Source organism: Erithacus rubecula (assembly GCF_903797595.1).
Source record: "Erithacus rubecula genome assembly, contig: SUPER_Z_unloc_2, whole genome shotgun sequence".
NCBI classification, from domain to species: Eukaryota; Metazoa; Chordata; class Aves; order Passeriformes; family Muscicapidae; genus Erithacus; species Erithacus rubecula.
The window spans coordinates 7,663,741-7,677,389 of record NW_027635860.1 but is presented as its reverse complement, the minus strand read 5'-3'; the positions used below and the strand labels follow the sequence as shown (position 1 = coordinate 7,677,389).

Here is a 13,649-nt window from a genome sequence, read left to right as displayed (position 1 = left end):
TAAGCTTCAAGAAAAGACTCTGAAGGCCATGTTGCTTCTTACCCAATAAATCTTATAACCATGCTCTTCAATAATAAGAACACTAGAACGATATATGTACAAAATGTTTTCAGTAAGTTCCTGTTACTTCCAGGTTACATGCTGTGAGAGAGTACCATGCAACCATGGACAGGGGAGCAATGTGTGTACAGGTGCCCTGGAAGAGGATCTGGGGGTGCTGGCTGGCAGCAGCTCAGGTGATCAGCAGTGTGTGCTGGGCAGCCAGGAGGGCAAACCCCATCCCGGGGTGCATCAGACACAGCATCACCAGCAGTGATTGGGATCATCCTGCTGGATTCAGCCCTGGAGCAGCCTCACCCTGAGTCCTGTGTGCAGTGCTGGGCCCCACGGTCTGACAAGGGTGGGAAGGTCCTTGGATGGTCCAGAGGAGGACAGCAGAGCTGGTGGAAGGGCTGGAAGGCACATCCTGTGAGGAGCAGCTGAGGGCTCTGGGTTTGTGTGGTTGGGAGAGGGGGAGGCTCAGGGGTGACCTCATTGCTCTGTAGAGCTGCCTGAGGAGGGGACCTGGAGAGGGAATGCTGGTCTGCTCCTGGCATCCAAAAATGTGGAATGGGAATGGTTCAAAGCTGTATCAGGAGAGGTTCAGACTGGACATCAGAAAGCATTTCTTTACCTAGAGGGTGGTCAAACACTAGAGAAGGCTTCATGGAATTGATGCCTCAAACCTGTCAGTGCCTTTAAAAGAGACACTTGGGCAAAGTCCTGAGTAACAGGCTTTGTGCTCTGGTCAGCCTTTGAGCTCTGGTCAGGCAGTTGGACTAGGTGATTGTTTTAGGCACCTTTTAACTGGAACTAGTTTACTCTATTCTGGTGCTAAATAACTCGGTTGGAACTAACAAAAAACAGTTTGGTTCAAGCAAAAATGGAACTTATATTTAATGGCACTTGGAGGTGCCACAATGGTCTTAGTATAAGATTACCAACTCGATTTAAAGCTGTAAGAGCTTTTTCTATCAGACAGGCAAGCAACTTCCTAAAAGAGCACTCATATCTTCTGATCTGGATGCCAACTTCATCTCTGTTATTCTGTAAATGCTATGGAAATTTCAGAGGGTAACTTGATTTTAATGCTTGCAGTTAAATCTGTAATATCTGTCTTCCATAGTGTAACCAGAGTTATAGTTCCTGTTAAAACACCTGAAATACCCCTGCTTTCACATATTACAAACATTGCAATTCCACCAGAAAATCACAGACTGCTCACTGTTTGCATCTTTATCCATATTACTTGAAGGAATAAAAACAGGGACTAAGTAATTAGGAAGAGGAACTACGACGAAACTGGAGTGGTTTTTTCCCAACCACACAGCAACTATCACTGAAAACCCTGCTCCAAGTTATCTTTTGTCTTAGATGAAGAGGAAGAGGGGGCAGAGCTTCATTTTGAACTCTGCCCGCTATCTCGCTGACAGCGGCTCCCGCACGCCGCGGGCCTTGCCTCCAAGGCAGGGCTTTCCTTCCCGGTACCGGAGAGCGAGTCCTCCCGCACACCGGCTCCGCAGCCCGCGGTGCTGTCCGGGTCGCCCCGTTACCGCCTGGCGGGACGGGGAAGTCGCCGCCGGGATTTCCCTTCCCCGCCTGGGCCGCCGCAGCCCGGAGCGCTCCTCCGCCCGCGGGGACGCCGTGCCGGGCTGCCGGAGCCCGGCGGATCCCGCGGCTCCAGCGGCGGCCGGGCGGGCTCCACGCCGGGCGGTGCAGCGACGTGGCGCAGCGCCGGGAGGCGGCGGAGCAGCCGTGCCGCAGGTGCGCGGAGCCCCCGCCGAGACCGGGGCGTGCTACGAGCCGAGCTCCCGCCGCGGCCGCGCCGAGCCCAGCCCAGCCCAGCCCGTCCGAGCCCGGCCGAGCCCGGGCCCTGCGACCCGCTGCCGGCCCCCGGAGCCGCCGCCCCCCGAGCCGCCCCTTTCAGCCCCTTTCAGCGCCGGCACCTGGATGTGGCAGGAGATCTCGGAGTCGTCCAGGAGCCGCACGGTGCATTTCATCTCCGCGCTCAGCGACCTGATGCTGGAGCTCCGGAACCGGATCATCCCGGCAGCCCGCCCGCCGTTGCCGCCCCGCAGGCAGCCGCAGGGGGCCAGCCTGCAGCGGCGCCCGGCCGACCACGGCACGGCACAGCGCGGCGCGGCACGGAGCGGCGCGGCGGCAGCGCCACCCACCCCTCAGCCCCGCGGCGCCCCGCCGCCGCCCGCCATCCGCCCGCCCGCCGCGGCTCGGGCCGCCGCTGCGTCAGGATGCGCTCCGCTGGCCGGCCTCAGCATCCTCCTGCGCCCGCCCCCGGCATGGCACGGCGCGGCCCGCGGGGACACCTCTCCGCCCTCACCTGCTCCTCCCGCTTCTCCGCCCCGCCGGTCCCGCGGCGCTCCCTGCCCGGCTCGTCGGGCTGGCAGTGCCGGGAGGGACATGGTCAGCGCGATTGCTCGCCCTCCCCGCCACGGGCGTGCCTCGCCTGGTCCTGAGTGCACCTGAGCGACTGGTACCCGCGTGGGAATGCCCGATGCCCTGCAAACGGGGCACATCCCCCGGGCTGCCGGCCGGCAGTGGAGTCCCCACGCTGCCCGGCCGCATGTCCCAACACACCCCGAGGCTGGACGAGAAGCTTGTGGAACACATTTTTAGAATCATACAAAGAAACCTCAAAAATGGGTGTACCCTAATGAAAAAGAAGAAAACAGAATGCCACTTACTTTAAGAGTGCAATCCTTGGAAACTTCTTTCCTCAGGGAGAAAAATGACCCATTAGGGAGCAGCAGTCACACCCCATCTGTTGTCTAAGTGGGAAAGAAAATAAAGCATCCAATGGTTTCACTATTATGCTCTCCATCACAAAAGGGTGTATACATTTGTGTAAAACCTTGTTGGCAGAAAGCAAGCACCAAACTTAACCAGCCTTGAAACAGGGATCAACTCTATGTTAAAAAATGAGCACTTTCCTTTGAAATATGAAATGAAAAACAGCCAGGGCAAAATGGGACACGACTGGAAGTTTACAAATATAAAAGAAGTACTGACAGCCACACAGAAAGTACACTTCCGTTATTTTGCCCAGTCGTCTGTGATTACCTGTAAATGTCCATATTTTGAAAATAGTTCTGTGTGAATGTGTTGTTCTTTTGAAAATCCCGTGTAAAAGCCTAAGTGCTGCTACTGCTGTAAGCTCTTGCTTTGGCTTTCTGCTGGCCTGCTAACAGCAGGAAATACAGGCAACCACAAACAAATGAGAAATATATAATCCTTGCTACCATCAGCTAATAAATATGCAAAGCCTTTTAATGTGGAACATAAAAGAAAAGCTATAAATATATGCTTCACAGAAATGATAAATGCTTTCAATTCCACAGCAAACAGTGAAGCAAACCAGTGAGTATTTAAAATAGATTGTTCACCTCAGCAGCCACAGTCAGCCCACAAGTTGTGGAAGAAGTCCTTATCAACTGGGACACCAAATGTGGACACCCACTCACTAATAATAAAATAATTCTTCCTGTCTTACAGTTCTGCAACATAGGAACTCAATAGCAGGATTTAAGCCCACATGCAGATTGACTCTCAGGTGACACAGATTCACCTGTTTCTCATACAGAAGGAATCTTTTCTTTCTAAGCCAAGTTTTTTAGCTTTACTTCAGTCTCTGCAGTACATATTTCTCTATCCAAAAGGGGAATTATAAGAGGGAGTTGAGCCTATGATGAAGATTTAGTGAGCAGATCATAGTCTACCACTGTCAGAAGGGAGGTTTTGCTTTACCTTCAGGACCACATGGAGAGGGATGAGCTTTCCAGGAATTCTCAGAATTATAGCAACAGTGATGACTACAACACGAAATCTGCATCCCCAAACTGTTGCACAGCAAGTGTGACCTAGTGTCTACCAACAGCAGCACAACTGCCTGAGCACAGAGCTCTGCAGAATTTTACTTGCCTGTTGTAAAAACAGGTCACTCTTGTCTTTTTGGCCACTTTGTTTTCCTCTTTAATACCTCAGGCCACGTTGACCTGAGGTGCTCGAGAACTCTGTGAGACAGATAACCCATTTTTATGTTTCAGCTACCGCAGCAATAGTTTTTACTGCAGGGAGTGTGCAGTCCATCTAACAGATGGATGAATGTCCATCTAACAGGAAGACACCAGATAAACCTAAAAGAAAAAAAAAAATATTCTACCCAAAGAGAAAAAGCAACCAACAACCAAAAAACCACAACCAAGCAATGAAAGTTCTTTTGGTTGAAAACCAAAGTTGTAACACAAAAAAGTTAAACACCAGTTGAAAACCAAACACTCTGCCTAGCTGCAACTTCATGAAGTAAATCCATCAGAATAATTTTGCATCACATATTAGCACCACCACCTCTTCCTTATTGAAAAAGCATTCTACACTTTTTTATTTTCCCTTACAAATAGAAGGCTCTTAAAGATTTCAGCATTGTAAATTATGCAGAAAACCCCCACAAACTTACCTCCACACATATCACTGTGCATCCTTTTTTGCTGGATCTTGGAGGCCAAACAGTCCTTATGCAGCTAGGGTTTGGAAAGATCACCTGAAAAATCAGGTACTTGAGGAATTAAAGAGCATGGCAAATGTAAGAAAACACAAAGTAACATACAGATAAATTGAATTCAGTTTTCAGAGAATGCTGAGCAGATGGAGTATATAAGAAAATATGCTGCCTGAACTTGCAGAATATGCTTCTGATTCAGGGAAAGGTTATCAGTTACTGCTGCTGCTGCCAAGACCATGGCATGGTTTTGAAGGGTTTATTGAAGCACTCCCCAGCTTTGTACTGAAGATGCTGGAAGTTCTTCTACCAGGAGATCTCAATATCAGGAAATGCCAACTGCAAGAAATGCTTGGTGGTGGGCAGGCACATGCTTGAAATGCATTCTAGATTAATCAGTCTCAGAGCCACTCAGTGCAATAGCCACCTAGCATCATTCTTTCTCCATCTAACTGGTCACTGAATGATCTTGCTTTGGGATGAGTACATGTGGATGGCCTAAAGGACAGAAGCCCACTTAGGCAAGAACCTAGGAACTGCTGCCAGACACAAAGTTATATTTAAGGGCAGCAGGGAGCACTAATGAGCTTGAGTAGTACTTTGATATCTGGATGATTCTGCATAGAGACAAATTACAGAATATAATAGCCAAGAATTTTCCCTTCAGTGACTGATAACAGCAACTTTAGCTCTTTCAATTAATGTTGATAATTTAACCAAATATATAGACAATTGATATGGATTTGTTTAGGTTTTTTCCAAACACTCAAAGATTCATCAACAAATACAACTGCTATGGCTGCAAACACTGCCTGCCATGGGTCAGACCTTGAGTTCCAGCATAGGCCAAATACACAAACCACTGTCCCCAGAGGAATGCTCTGCATGATACACACCTCTTTGCCCAACCTCCCCTTTGCCTCTGCCATGGGCTTCTCATGGGGCTCTCACAGCCAGGTCATTAGCATGCACAGCAATTAAATATTGCTCAGAGATCATGTGCCATTAGTAAACAGTGACTTATTTGTGAAGTCTTTCACAGTCTAGGTTTTACTCAGTTCCCTTCTACAACAGGATTAGGAACTCCAACATTAAAATATTTCAGCTGAAGACATATGGTCTGGGCATTAGGCTTCTCCAGAATGTATCCTAAAGAATGGGAGGTGGGGGTTGAGCTAGCAATGAATCAGTAGTTCAGGGAGTAGGCTCCTGTAGTCAGTAAAGTGTGAGTTTTGCTGTCAAAGGCACCAAGTCCACAGGAAAGCTGGCCTCTGAGGTGTCCTAGAGATCCTGTTACACAGCAGAAGGTTTGAGTGACCTCTGAAGGACCTGGCTCACAAGGCAAACAAATCACTCATACCAAGGCCACAGTTTTTTTGCATACACTTTTTTATCTTCAAGGGGATTACCTTCGAGACACACACTGTAAAATTGTAAAATATATCTAGTATCTGAGCTGAATTAGCAGTGAGGTAATTGAAGGGTTGGGCATACCAGTCAGCATGCAAAATACGAAAACAAATATGAGATTCCACACATATGGGATCTCTTTTGTTTCAATATTTACTAGCAATCTAAAAAAAAAAAAAATCACTTCAGATCAAAAAAACCTTGGAAAAAAAAAAGCAGGGGGGTATGCATCTTGAAAGAAAAGGTTTTTTCCATGCAAATATTACACCAGTAACTTTAAAACTGTATATAAAATATTAATGCATATATCTAAAAAACCCTAAGAGTATTACAATATACATAAATAACAAAGAAAAATATATTTAAATAGCAGAAGTTCTACTGTCCACTGGGGGCAGATTCGAGCCAGAAGGTGAAACATTAATTTACATAGGGTTTCAACTTCATTTTGCATTACAAAATCAGTACAAAACCATCACACGTTTGTTGCATGAATGAGAAAGCAGCAAGATACATAAAACACTAGATTATTTGACAGCTGTATAAAGAGACTCAGGTTTCCATGTTTGTGCTCCAAAGGCAGCTGTCACTCCCTGAAATCCATTTTAAAATGCAGGGCTACCTGTGATATATTTGGCCCCAACCGCCCCAGTAAAAAAGACCTAGAGTATTATTGAAATTTGAAGGGCTGTATCATAACCTGCAGGGCACTGATGGTCCTGGGTGCACTTGTGCACCCCAACCATGGCTTACAGGGGGAGAAGTGGTGAGTCAGAAGGTCAGAAGCAGATGTTTTCTTCCTCCGCTTAAGTTTAGCAATCTCTACAAAGATTCAGAACAAACTACGGGAAGAACATTACAGCACTCCCTTCCAGCAGAGAATGATGGGTTGACTTTACTGTACCAACTTCTCAGCAAATTTCCTGCAGATGTCATCTGGAAGCTCAAACTCCAATCAGCATTTGTCTGAGTTAAACTGGATTGCACAATACCACACTTGAAATTTGCTGATGGGAGCAAACTTTACACTGATTTTAATCTACATAGTACAACTACCAAAAAGCCAAATGTCAGCTTTCAGCCTTTGGTTTAGAGTGTACAAAGTCAGTGAGATAATTTTGTGATTCACAGGGACCTGGGACTTGACAAGACTCTCTCATCAGTAGGGTCAAAATGTTTCTCTGGTACACTCTTCTGTTTTCAGGGAGTATACAGCCAGTTATTCTAATCTAATTCTAATCTACTGAGTCTAATATCCTTCTCTGGAAAACTACAGCAGTCAGTGTACTGTCTCAGATTCCCATGCTGTGTCTCCAAGAAATGTCTCTTCTCTGAAGACCAAGCTTGCTCCCAAAAACTTCTTTCACTACAGGTTCTGTCTGGTTACTTTCACACAATGCATGCAGTACTCAGACCTGTTAACAGCCCCAGAGAAACCGTGCAGCTACCACTGCTGAAAGATTTACAGGTTCTGCACGTGACACAACCCAGGGTTTCAGAGTTAATTCAGTACCTAGAAGAACCTGATTTTCTCACACTGAATGCAGAGTGGCTGCCACATCCATATATCTCCTTAGACTATGATGAATTAAAAAAAAAAAAATACCATAAAAATGATTTGGTAATCCAAAAAAGGGCACTCTCTACCTCTTGATCAAGCCACAAATCACAGCTCCATTCTCCTGACCATATTTGTGCATAAACAAAGAATATAGCAATCTGACCAACAAAAGAGTTTGCTTTTCATGCCGGTAGAGATATATTTGCAGGCAGTGTTGATAATTGGAGAAAAGAGATATTGCCTGTGTGTAGCTTAAACAGTTCTTCCTTTTATATAATTTGTCTAAATAGATGTTTATTAAGACTCCAGTTCAAATACAGTCTAATGTCAAAACAAACAATCACATTTTTTCAACATTATTATTGCAGGTAGGATTAAATTTAATCCTTACTGTAACAATAGCAGTCATCATAAAATATATAAAAACTACATTAGTACCAATTACCTGCTGGCCAGTCCAGCAAAATATCCAGAGCCAGGCTTTGAAGAGCTCTCAGCATCCCAAAAGCCCTGCTTAATGAGAGCACAGAAAAATAGTCCCCACCACACACCTTTTTGTATATCCTTTTATACTGCTCTTGTTACTGGGTGGAATTTGGATGCTCAAGGGCAGAATTCTCTTGCAGTAACATCCTGTTTCCATGGCTGCTGCACATGCACTTTAAAAGCGCTCCAAATGAGTTGACCAGTATTGGCTGGTTTTATAGTTCCTTTTCTTCTTTTGGGGCTATTCTGACTTTTAATACTCCCATCATATGATTTGAATTTTACATCAGTTATCTGCAGTAGTAGTTGTCTGACTTCAAATGGGTGTACAGCACTTTTCCACCCAGGAATGATCTTCAAAATTGAGGTCTATATGAGGAATCATATTTTACACCATGTCTAATTTGCACAAATTAAGGTAAAGTCCAGCAAAATAAAACTTCTCCTTTGCAAATTTATTTCAGGTTCTGAGTGCATTTTGTGAACAAAATAAGTATTACAGGAAAAACGTGAATGATATGCAACATGTATTTCAAGTTTGTTCATCTTGTCAGCATCTAATCAGTATCCAGAATCTGTTATTAAAGTAATTAGCACCATGATTTTTAAATAATAATATGCAACAATATTCAGTTTCTGATACAGCTGCCTTTATAGCTTCTGGGTTATGTCATTAATTCCTTTTCAAATTACTGTACAGACTTGCTTTTTATTGGCCTGGCTCTTTTAATTATGTAAGAACTTATATGGACAAGACTTGAAGTAGCAATTAACTTTATTGTTGAAGCTCCTTGCACACGAGGGGGTGTAAGAACTAAGTGTGCTTGTAAGGGACTATAGAATGGAGGCTTGGCTACACAGGAAAGAATGTGGACTAACTACATGGAAAAAAATTCATCAGAGACACTAAGACAGCATGCTTCAAAAGCCTTCAATAGTAACTTATAATAGTAATCTTATCACCTAGAAGCAACATTTTAAGATACATATTCTCCCTGCAAGTTTCCAGAGCCAGTGAGTGGCTCCATCTTACTAATGCTTTGAGTGCTTCCAAAATGAATGGTTCTACATCAGTGCATACTGTTGGTATTGTAAGTGATGTTGAAATATGGACTGCGTAACTTTTCCATCCTGAGTCTTAAGAGACAAATACAAGATGAGAAGATAAAATAATAAATCTGTTGGAAAACCTGTACTTCCAGCGGAGGACAGAATCTTTTAAAGTAACAAAATACTGCTGCAGAAGCAACTTTTATTCTCACATGGACTGGAATAGAAACAGTAAAGCTCTCCTAGTGCTCTTTTCAGCTCTGCCTGATTTTTTTTTGAAGAGACTAAAGAAAAGAAAATAGTCTTTCTGTAACTCTGTGGTTTTCTTTATTTCCAATCTGTTCCTACAGTAACACTGAAATTACTCCAGGCTGCACGTGACTGTGGCTTGCAAGCAGTAGGTGTGCACTACCTCTGCTAGCAGCTTTCCACACCCAGACAGAAAAAAACATGTATTTTCCTGACTGTGTTCCAAGTGTCAGTCATAACCCTTGCCTATCACTGTCACTTTTGAATCATATTACTGCAGCTCTAGTTATTACTCTGGACAGAAACTACTGTAATGTTCACAATTTTTATATTCTCAACATGGCAGATAAATAAAATGTTATTTTATACAATAAGTGTTTCAGACAATTGTGCTTTTTCGAGCACATCTCTGGAATATTTATGCTAATCCACTGATTTGGGTAGCATCACATGAAGAAATTTTTATGTGGTAAAACATTGACTTCTATTTCAATTTCAATTACATTTGGTAGGACTTTCATGCAAACCTGGAGTTTGTATTGAAAGATTTAACAAGGATTATACTGATAAAATCAAGTCTATAAAATGAAGAAGTTTTCAAAACCTAAGGAACAGTCATGTAAAAAACCCAACTAATTTTCCATTTCTTATCTACATTAATATTATTGCAAGTCCATCAGCTAGCCTTTATAAGCAAGGCATTTAAATCATTTAACAATAACTTCTCTATTTAGAGCTATGTGTATTTAAACTTTAGATTAATGTTTTCTTAGGCTTCCCTGTACAGAAGTTAGTGTGCTAGACATGTTCAGGTTGCAGAGTGGTATGAAATACTGCATTTCTCTTTTACCTGTAATTAAGGTGAGATGATTTTGTCACTCCTTCAGCTTTACAACCAAACTGAGAACATACTTGTGTCACAAGCAACAAAGAAAAGCTGCTCCCATTCCCTCTCACCTATTTTTCTATTTGTTTGTGTTTGTACCGCAAAACAGAAAAATTTACAACACTCCTTTTTTATTTCATGAACATCAAACCCTGAAGTTCAGGGTTCAGTATAAAAAAAAAGGGATGAGATAATATATACAAATATTTCGTATGATTTTAAAACCTTTTAACAGCTTTAGTTTGACTTATTGATCCCAAATGTCCGAAAGTTTGACTCATTTATGAAACTGATTATCTTTTTTCCTCAGTACTGGTAAATCCTATTGGGTGCAGAAAGCCATTATGCACTAAATTCTTCTCAAAAATTACTGCAGACAATGTATTGATTGACTTTGTATAGCATGAAACAAATTCTGAAAATTGTTGGCAAAGTTCCAATCAACATGGCTGCAATTTGATGATTACTTCACAACAAGGACTGACTGTGACTGACAGAACACCACAGTATAGCTTCTTTCAGCTATTCAGATCGTATTAACACTCTCTGCCTTGTATTTACTATCAGTGCATATGCAGGATTTGATTTGAACCCCTACTTACTCCATAAATTTAGGCCTTAGCTGCTTGAAAAACAGTCTTACTCCCCTTAAGATTCAGGAAGCTCAGATTACTCAGTGTATCTGAGCCCCCACTTTTATAAGAAGCAGATATCCAAGATGATGGATGTTCCTGGCAAGGTTTAAGAGGCCTGTGCCCTTTTACAATAGTTCACCATTATACTGTGATAAGTTTCCATTAGGAAATAGCATGGGAATGTTTGTTTTTCTGCTTTGAGTTTGGCAGTATTTATTCTGAATCCAACAGACATTTCCTAGTATCCATGGGAAGGAGATAGATACAGTAAAGGCTAACAGAAATAACTCCAGGAAAATGAAATTCTCTCATTCATATTTCATGCTACCCTTCCCCAAAATTAGGCAGCTAATTGAAGTAAAAAATGAAGCTTTACTGAATTCCATAAATTTAGTATTAGACAATTAGTCAAACCAGAAAGGCTCAGAAAGAGACTGAAAATAGTTCTAATAGCCATAAAATATACCAAATGCCATTTTTAGAAGTATTTCAAGATAATGGAAAATTCTTCTGGGACTGAGAAGTACTTGATGGGTAGGTATTCTTGAGATTTTTTTATCTTTTAATTCCAGAATGTCCATCCTTCACCATTATATTGTAATTTCACCTATTACTAAATATAATTAAAACCACAGAAGATGTTTACATTCCATTGTTTTCTATTTCAGCTACATGAATGAACTCTGGAACTCATGAAACCGTACAAGATTTTTTATATAACTACCTCAGAGATTTGGATCAAGTTCTTAATTCTGACAACATTAGTAATAAAATAAATTTAAATGACAGGGAGAAGGCACCCATGCCACCTCCTGCAAATGATCTTTAAAGAATAAGCATCAGGACAAATTTCCCAAGATGTATATATATATCACTAAATGATAAAGACTAATATGAAACTATTCCATGCTATTAAATAAATAATAAGAGTAAAAATATTTAATAGTCCTGTGACTAGAACAGAGTGAAAGGGAACTCCTCACTCACATGAAAAAGGTCCATACACTTTATTCAATCAACAATTTAATTAAGCACATCTTAAATGCTTAACTAAAGCATTGTCTTTAAGTCAACCATTAGGCTGAGTTTTAACAAGTCATCTCTCCAGCTGACTACTAACATGAATTTTATCTGCAGAAATCACATCAGCCACACAAGCAGGAAGTCTGAATGTAATTGCTTTCTTCACATTGCCTATAGGCTCTTGTGTTTGTACAATTCAATCAGCTTTCTCCAGATCTTTTTCTTCTCCCTGCAGCAGCATCTGCACAGCACTGCTGCCTGTACAGTGCCTGCAAAATCTGCAGTGCATGCTCACATTAAGTTAGCCTGGGATTGAATAAAAGACAACTCCTGGCAAGATTTCCTGTACAAAAGAGAATATAAAATAGCCATTAGATAATATGAATCTAAATCTAATCAATCTAAAATGGTTCTTTTTCCAAAACGCAAAGATATGAATGATGAAACGAAGTATCAAATAGAGGCGCTTGTTAAAGCTGGTTACTACAAAAGCCATTGGGCATGCACTGTAGGCAGGCTGGTCAGTTGCTCTTCATGTTAGCAAAATATGGGGAATTATTGTGACAGACCAGTTATAAGTTCTAATTCTGGGAATGGGAATAGCAATTGTGATGCTCCCAGGGTCAAAGTGGCCACTGGTATTTTTCAGCTTGTTCATTTGTATTTCCCAGGAACTCTCATCCAAATGAAGCATTTTTCCTTGTCTCACAATTAATAAGCCAACAAACAGAAAAGATGCACGCAAATTCAATTAGTTTATGACAATCATACAGTTATTATAGCAAAATATGTATCCAGTCACAACACACATTAAAGAAACCATTGTAGTCTGTCAGTAATTTGAGAACTGGCCTGTTCCAGTAATAGCTTAATAACTTCGAAGGTTCTGGTCTTCGTTAAGAATTTCTTAATAGGTATGTGAAATACAGACAGTTCCAGATCTCAATTAAATGGTCAGAGACAGGCAACAATTTAAAAAAAGAAAAGATACAAATACCACGCATTTGAAGTGCTGTGCAAAGGAACTAAAATTTCATGCAGACTGGGAGACTTAATGTACGTTCTGAGAATTTATTCCAAGGTTTGATTGATGTAAAAAATATGAAGGGGCACACACCATATCCCCCTGAAGCCTGGATGGAGCAGCTCTCACAGGTGCAGCAGATGCTTCTCCACCACACAGGAAAACTTCAACGCTGGCTGGCAGCATCATTGCATTTGATCCTTGCAGAGCTTTAAAAATGTTGCTAGGTCAGATATATGTACATACAGCAAAAATAGTTGAGAATTTAGTCTATCTAAGCTAGCTAAGAGAATTTCCACAATTTTCCACAATCTTGCCCCTCTTCTCTGGCCTGGTAAGGCCACATCTGGAGTACCATGTCCAGCTCTAATTTTCACAGAGCAAGGAAGTCATGGAGCTCCTGGAGCAGACCAGAGAAGGGCTACAAAGATGATTGAAGGACTAGGTCATTCTTATGGGAAAAATCTGAGGGAGCTGGGCCTGTCCAGCCTCAAAAAAAGACAACTGAGAGGGGACCTCATCAATGTCTGCAGGGAGCGTGTGAGTGGGTGGGTCCAGGCTCTGCTCAGTGGTGCCGAGCAATAGGACAAGAGGCAGTGGCACAGGATAATTCAATGCATATTTTAACACGCACTGCAGAAATTATTGTTTCTATTAAATTCGCTTGTGTTGCTGAGGCTGCAAATGGTGAATACTGCGCTAGGAATCGCTGGAAGAGAAACGCCCGGCCTGACTGCAAAGCCTGAGACCGAAGGGGGTTCGGGAGATGAGGA

At 42.4% G+C, this 13,649-nt stretch overlaps 1 protein-coding gene across 3 annotated transcripts in view; it reads right to left on the bottom strand.

Annotated features, from left to right (window-relative positions):
* FRMD3 (FERM domain containing 3) overlaps positions 1-2,522 on the bottom strand; it is a 113,161-nt gene extending 110,639 nt beyond the window's left edge. For 2 of the 3 annotated variants that reach the window (XM_079330961.1, XM_079330962.1), the window contains exon 1: positions 1,986-2,292. In XM_079330961.1, the coding sequence (XP_079187087.1) occupies positions 1,986-2,084 (99 nt within the window). In that variant the 5' untranslated portion in view covers positions 2,085-2,292. Of the gene's footprint in view, positions 1-1,985; positions 2,293-2,377 lie in introns of those variants that run through there. The other variant, XM_079330963.1, reaches the window with a different exon arrangement.
* Positions 2,523-13,649: the final 11,127 nt, after the last annotated feature.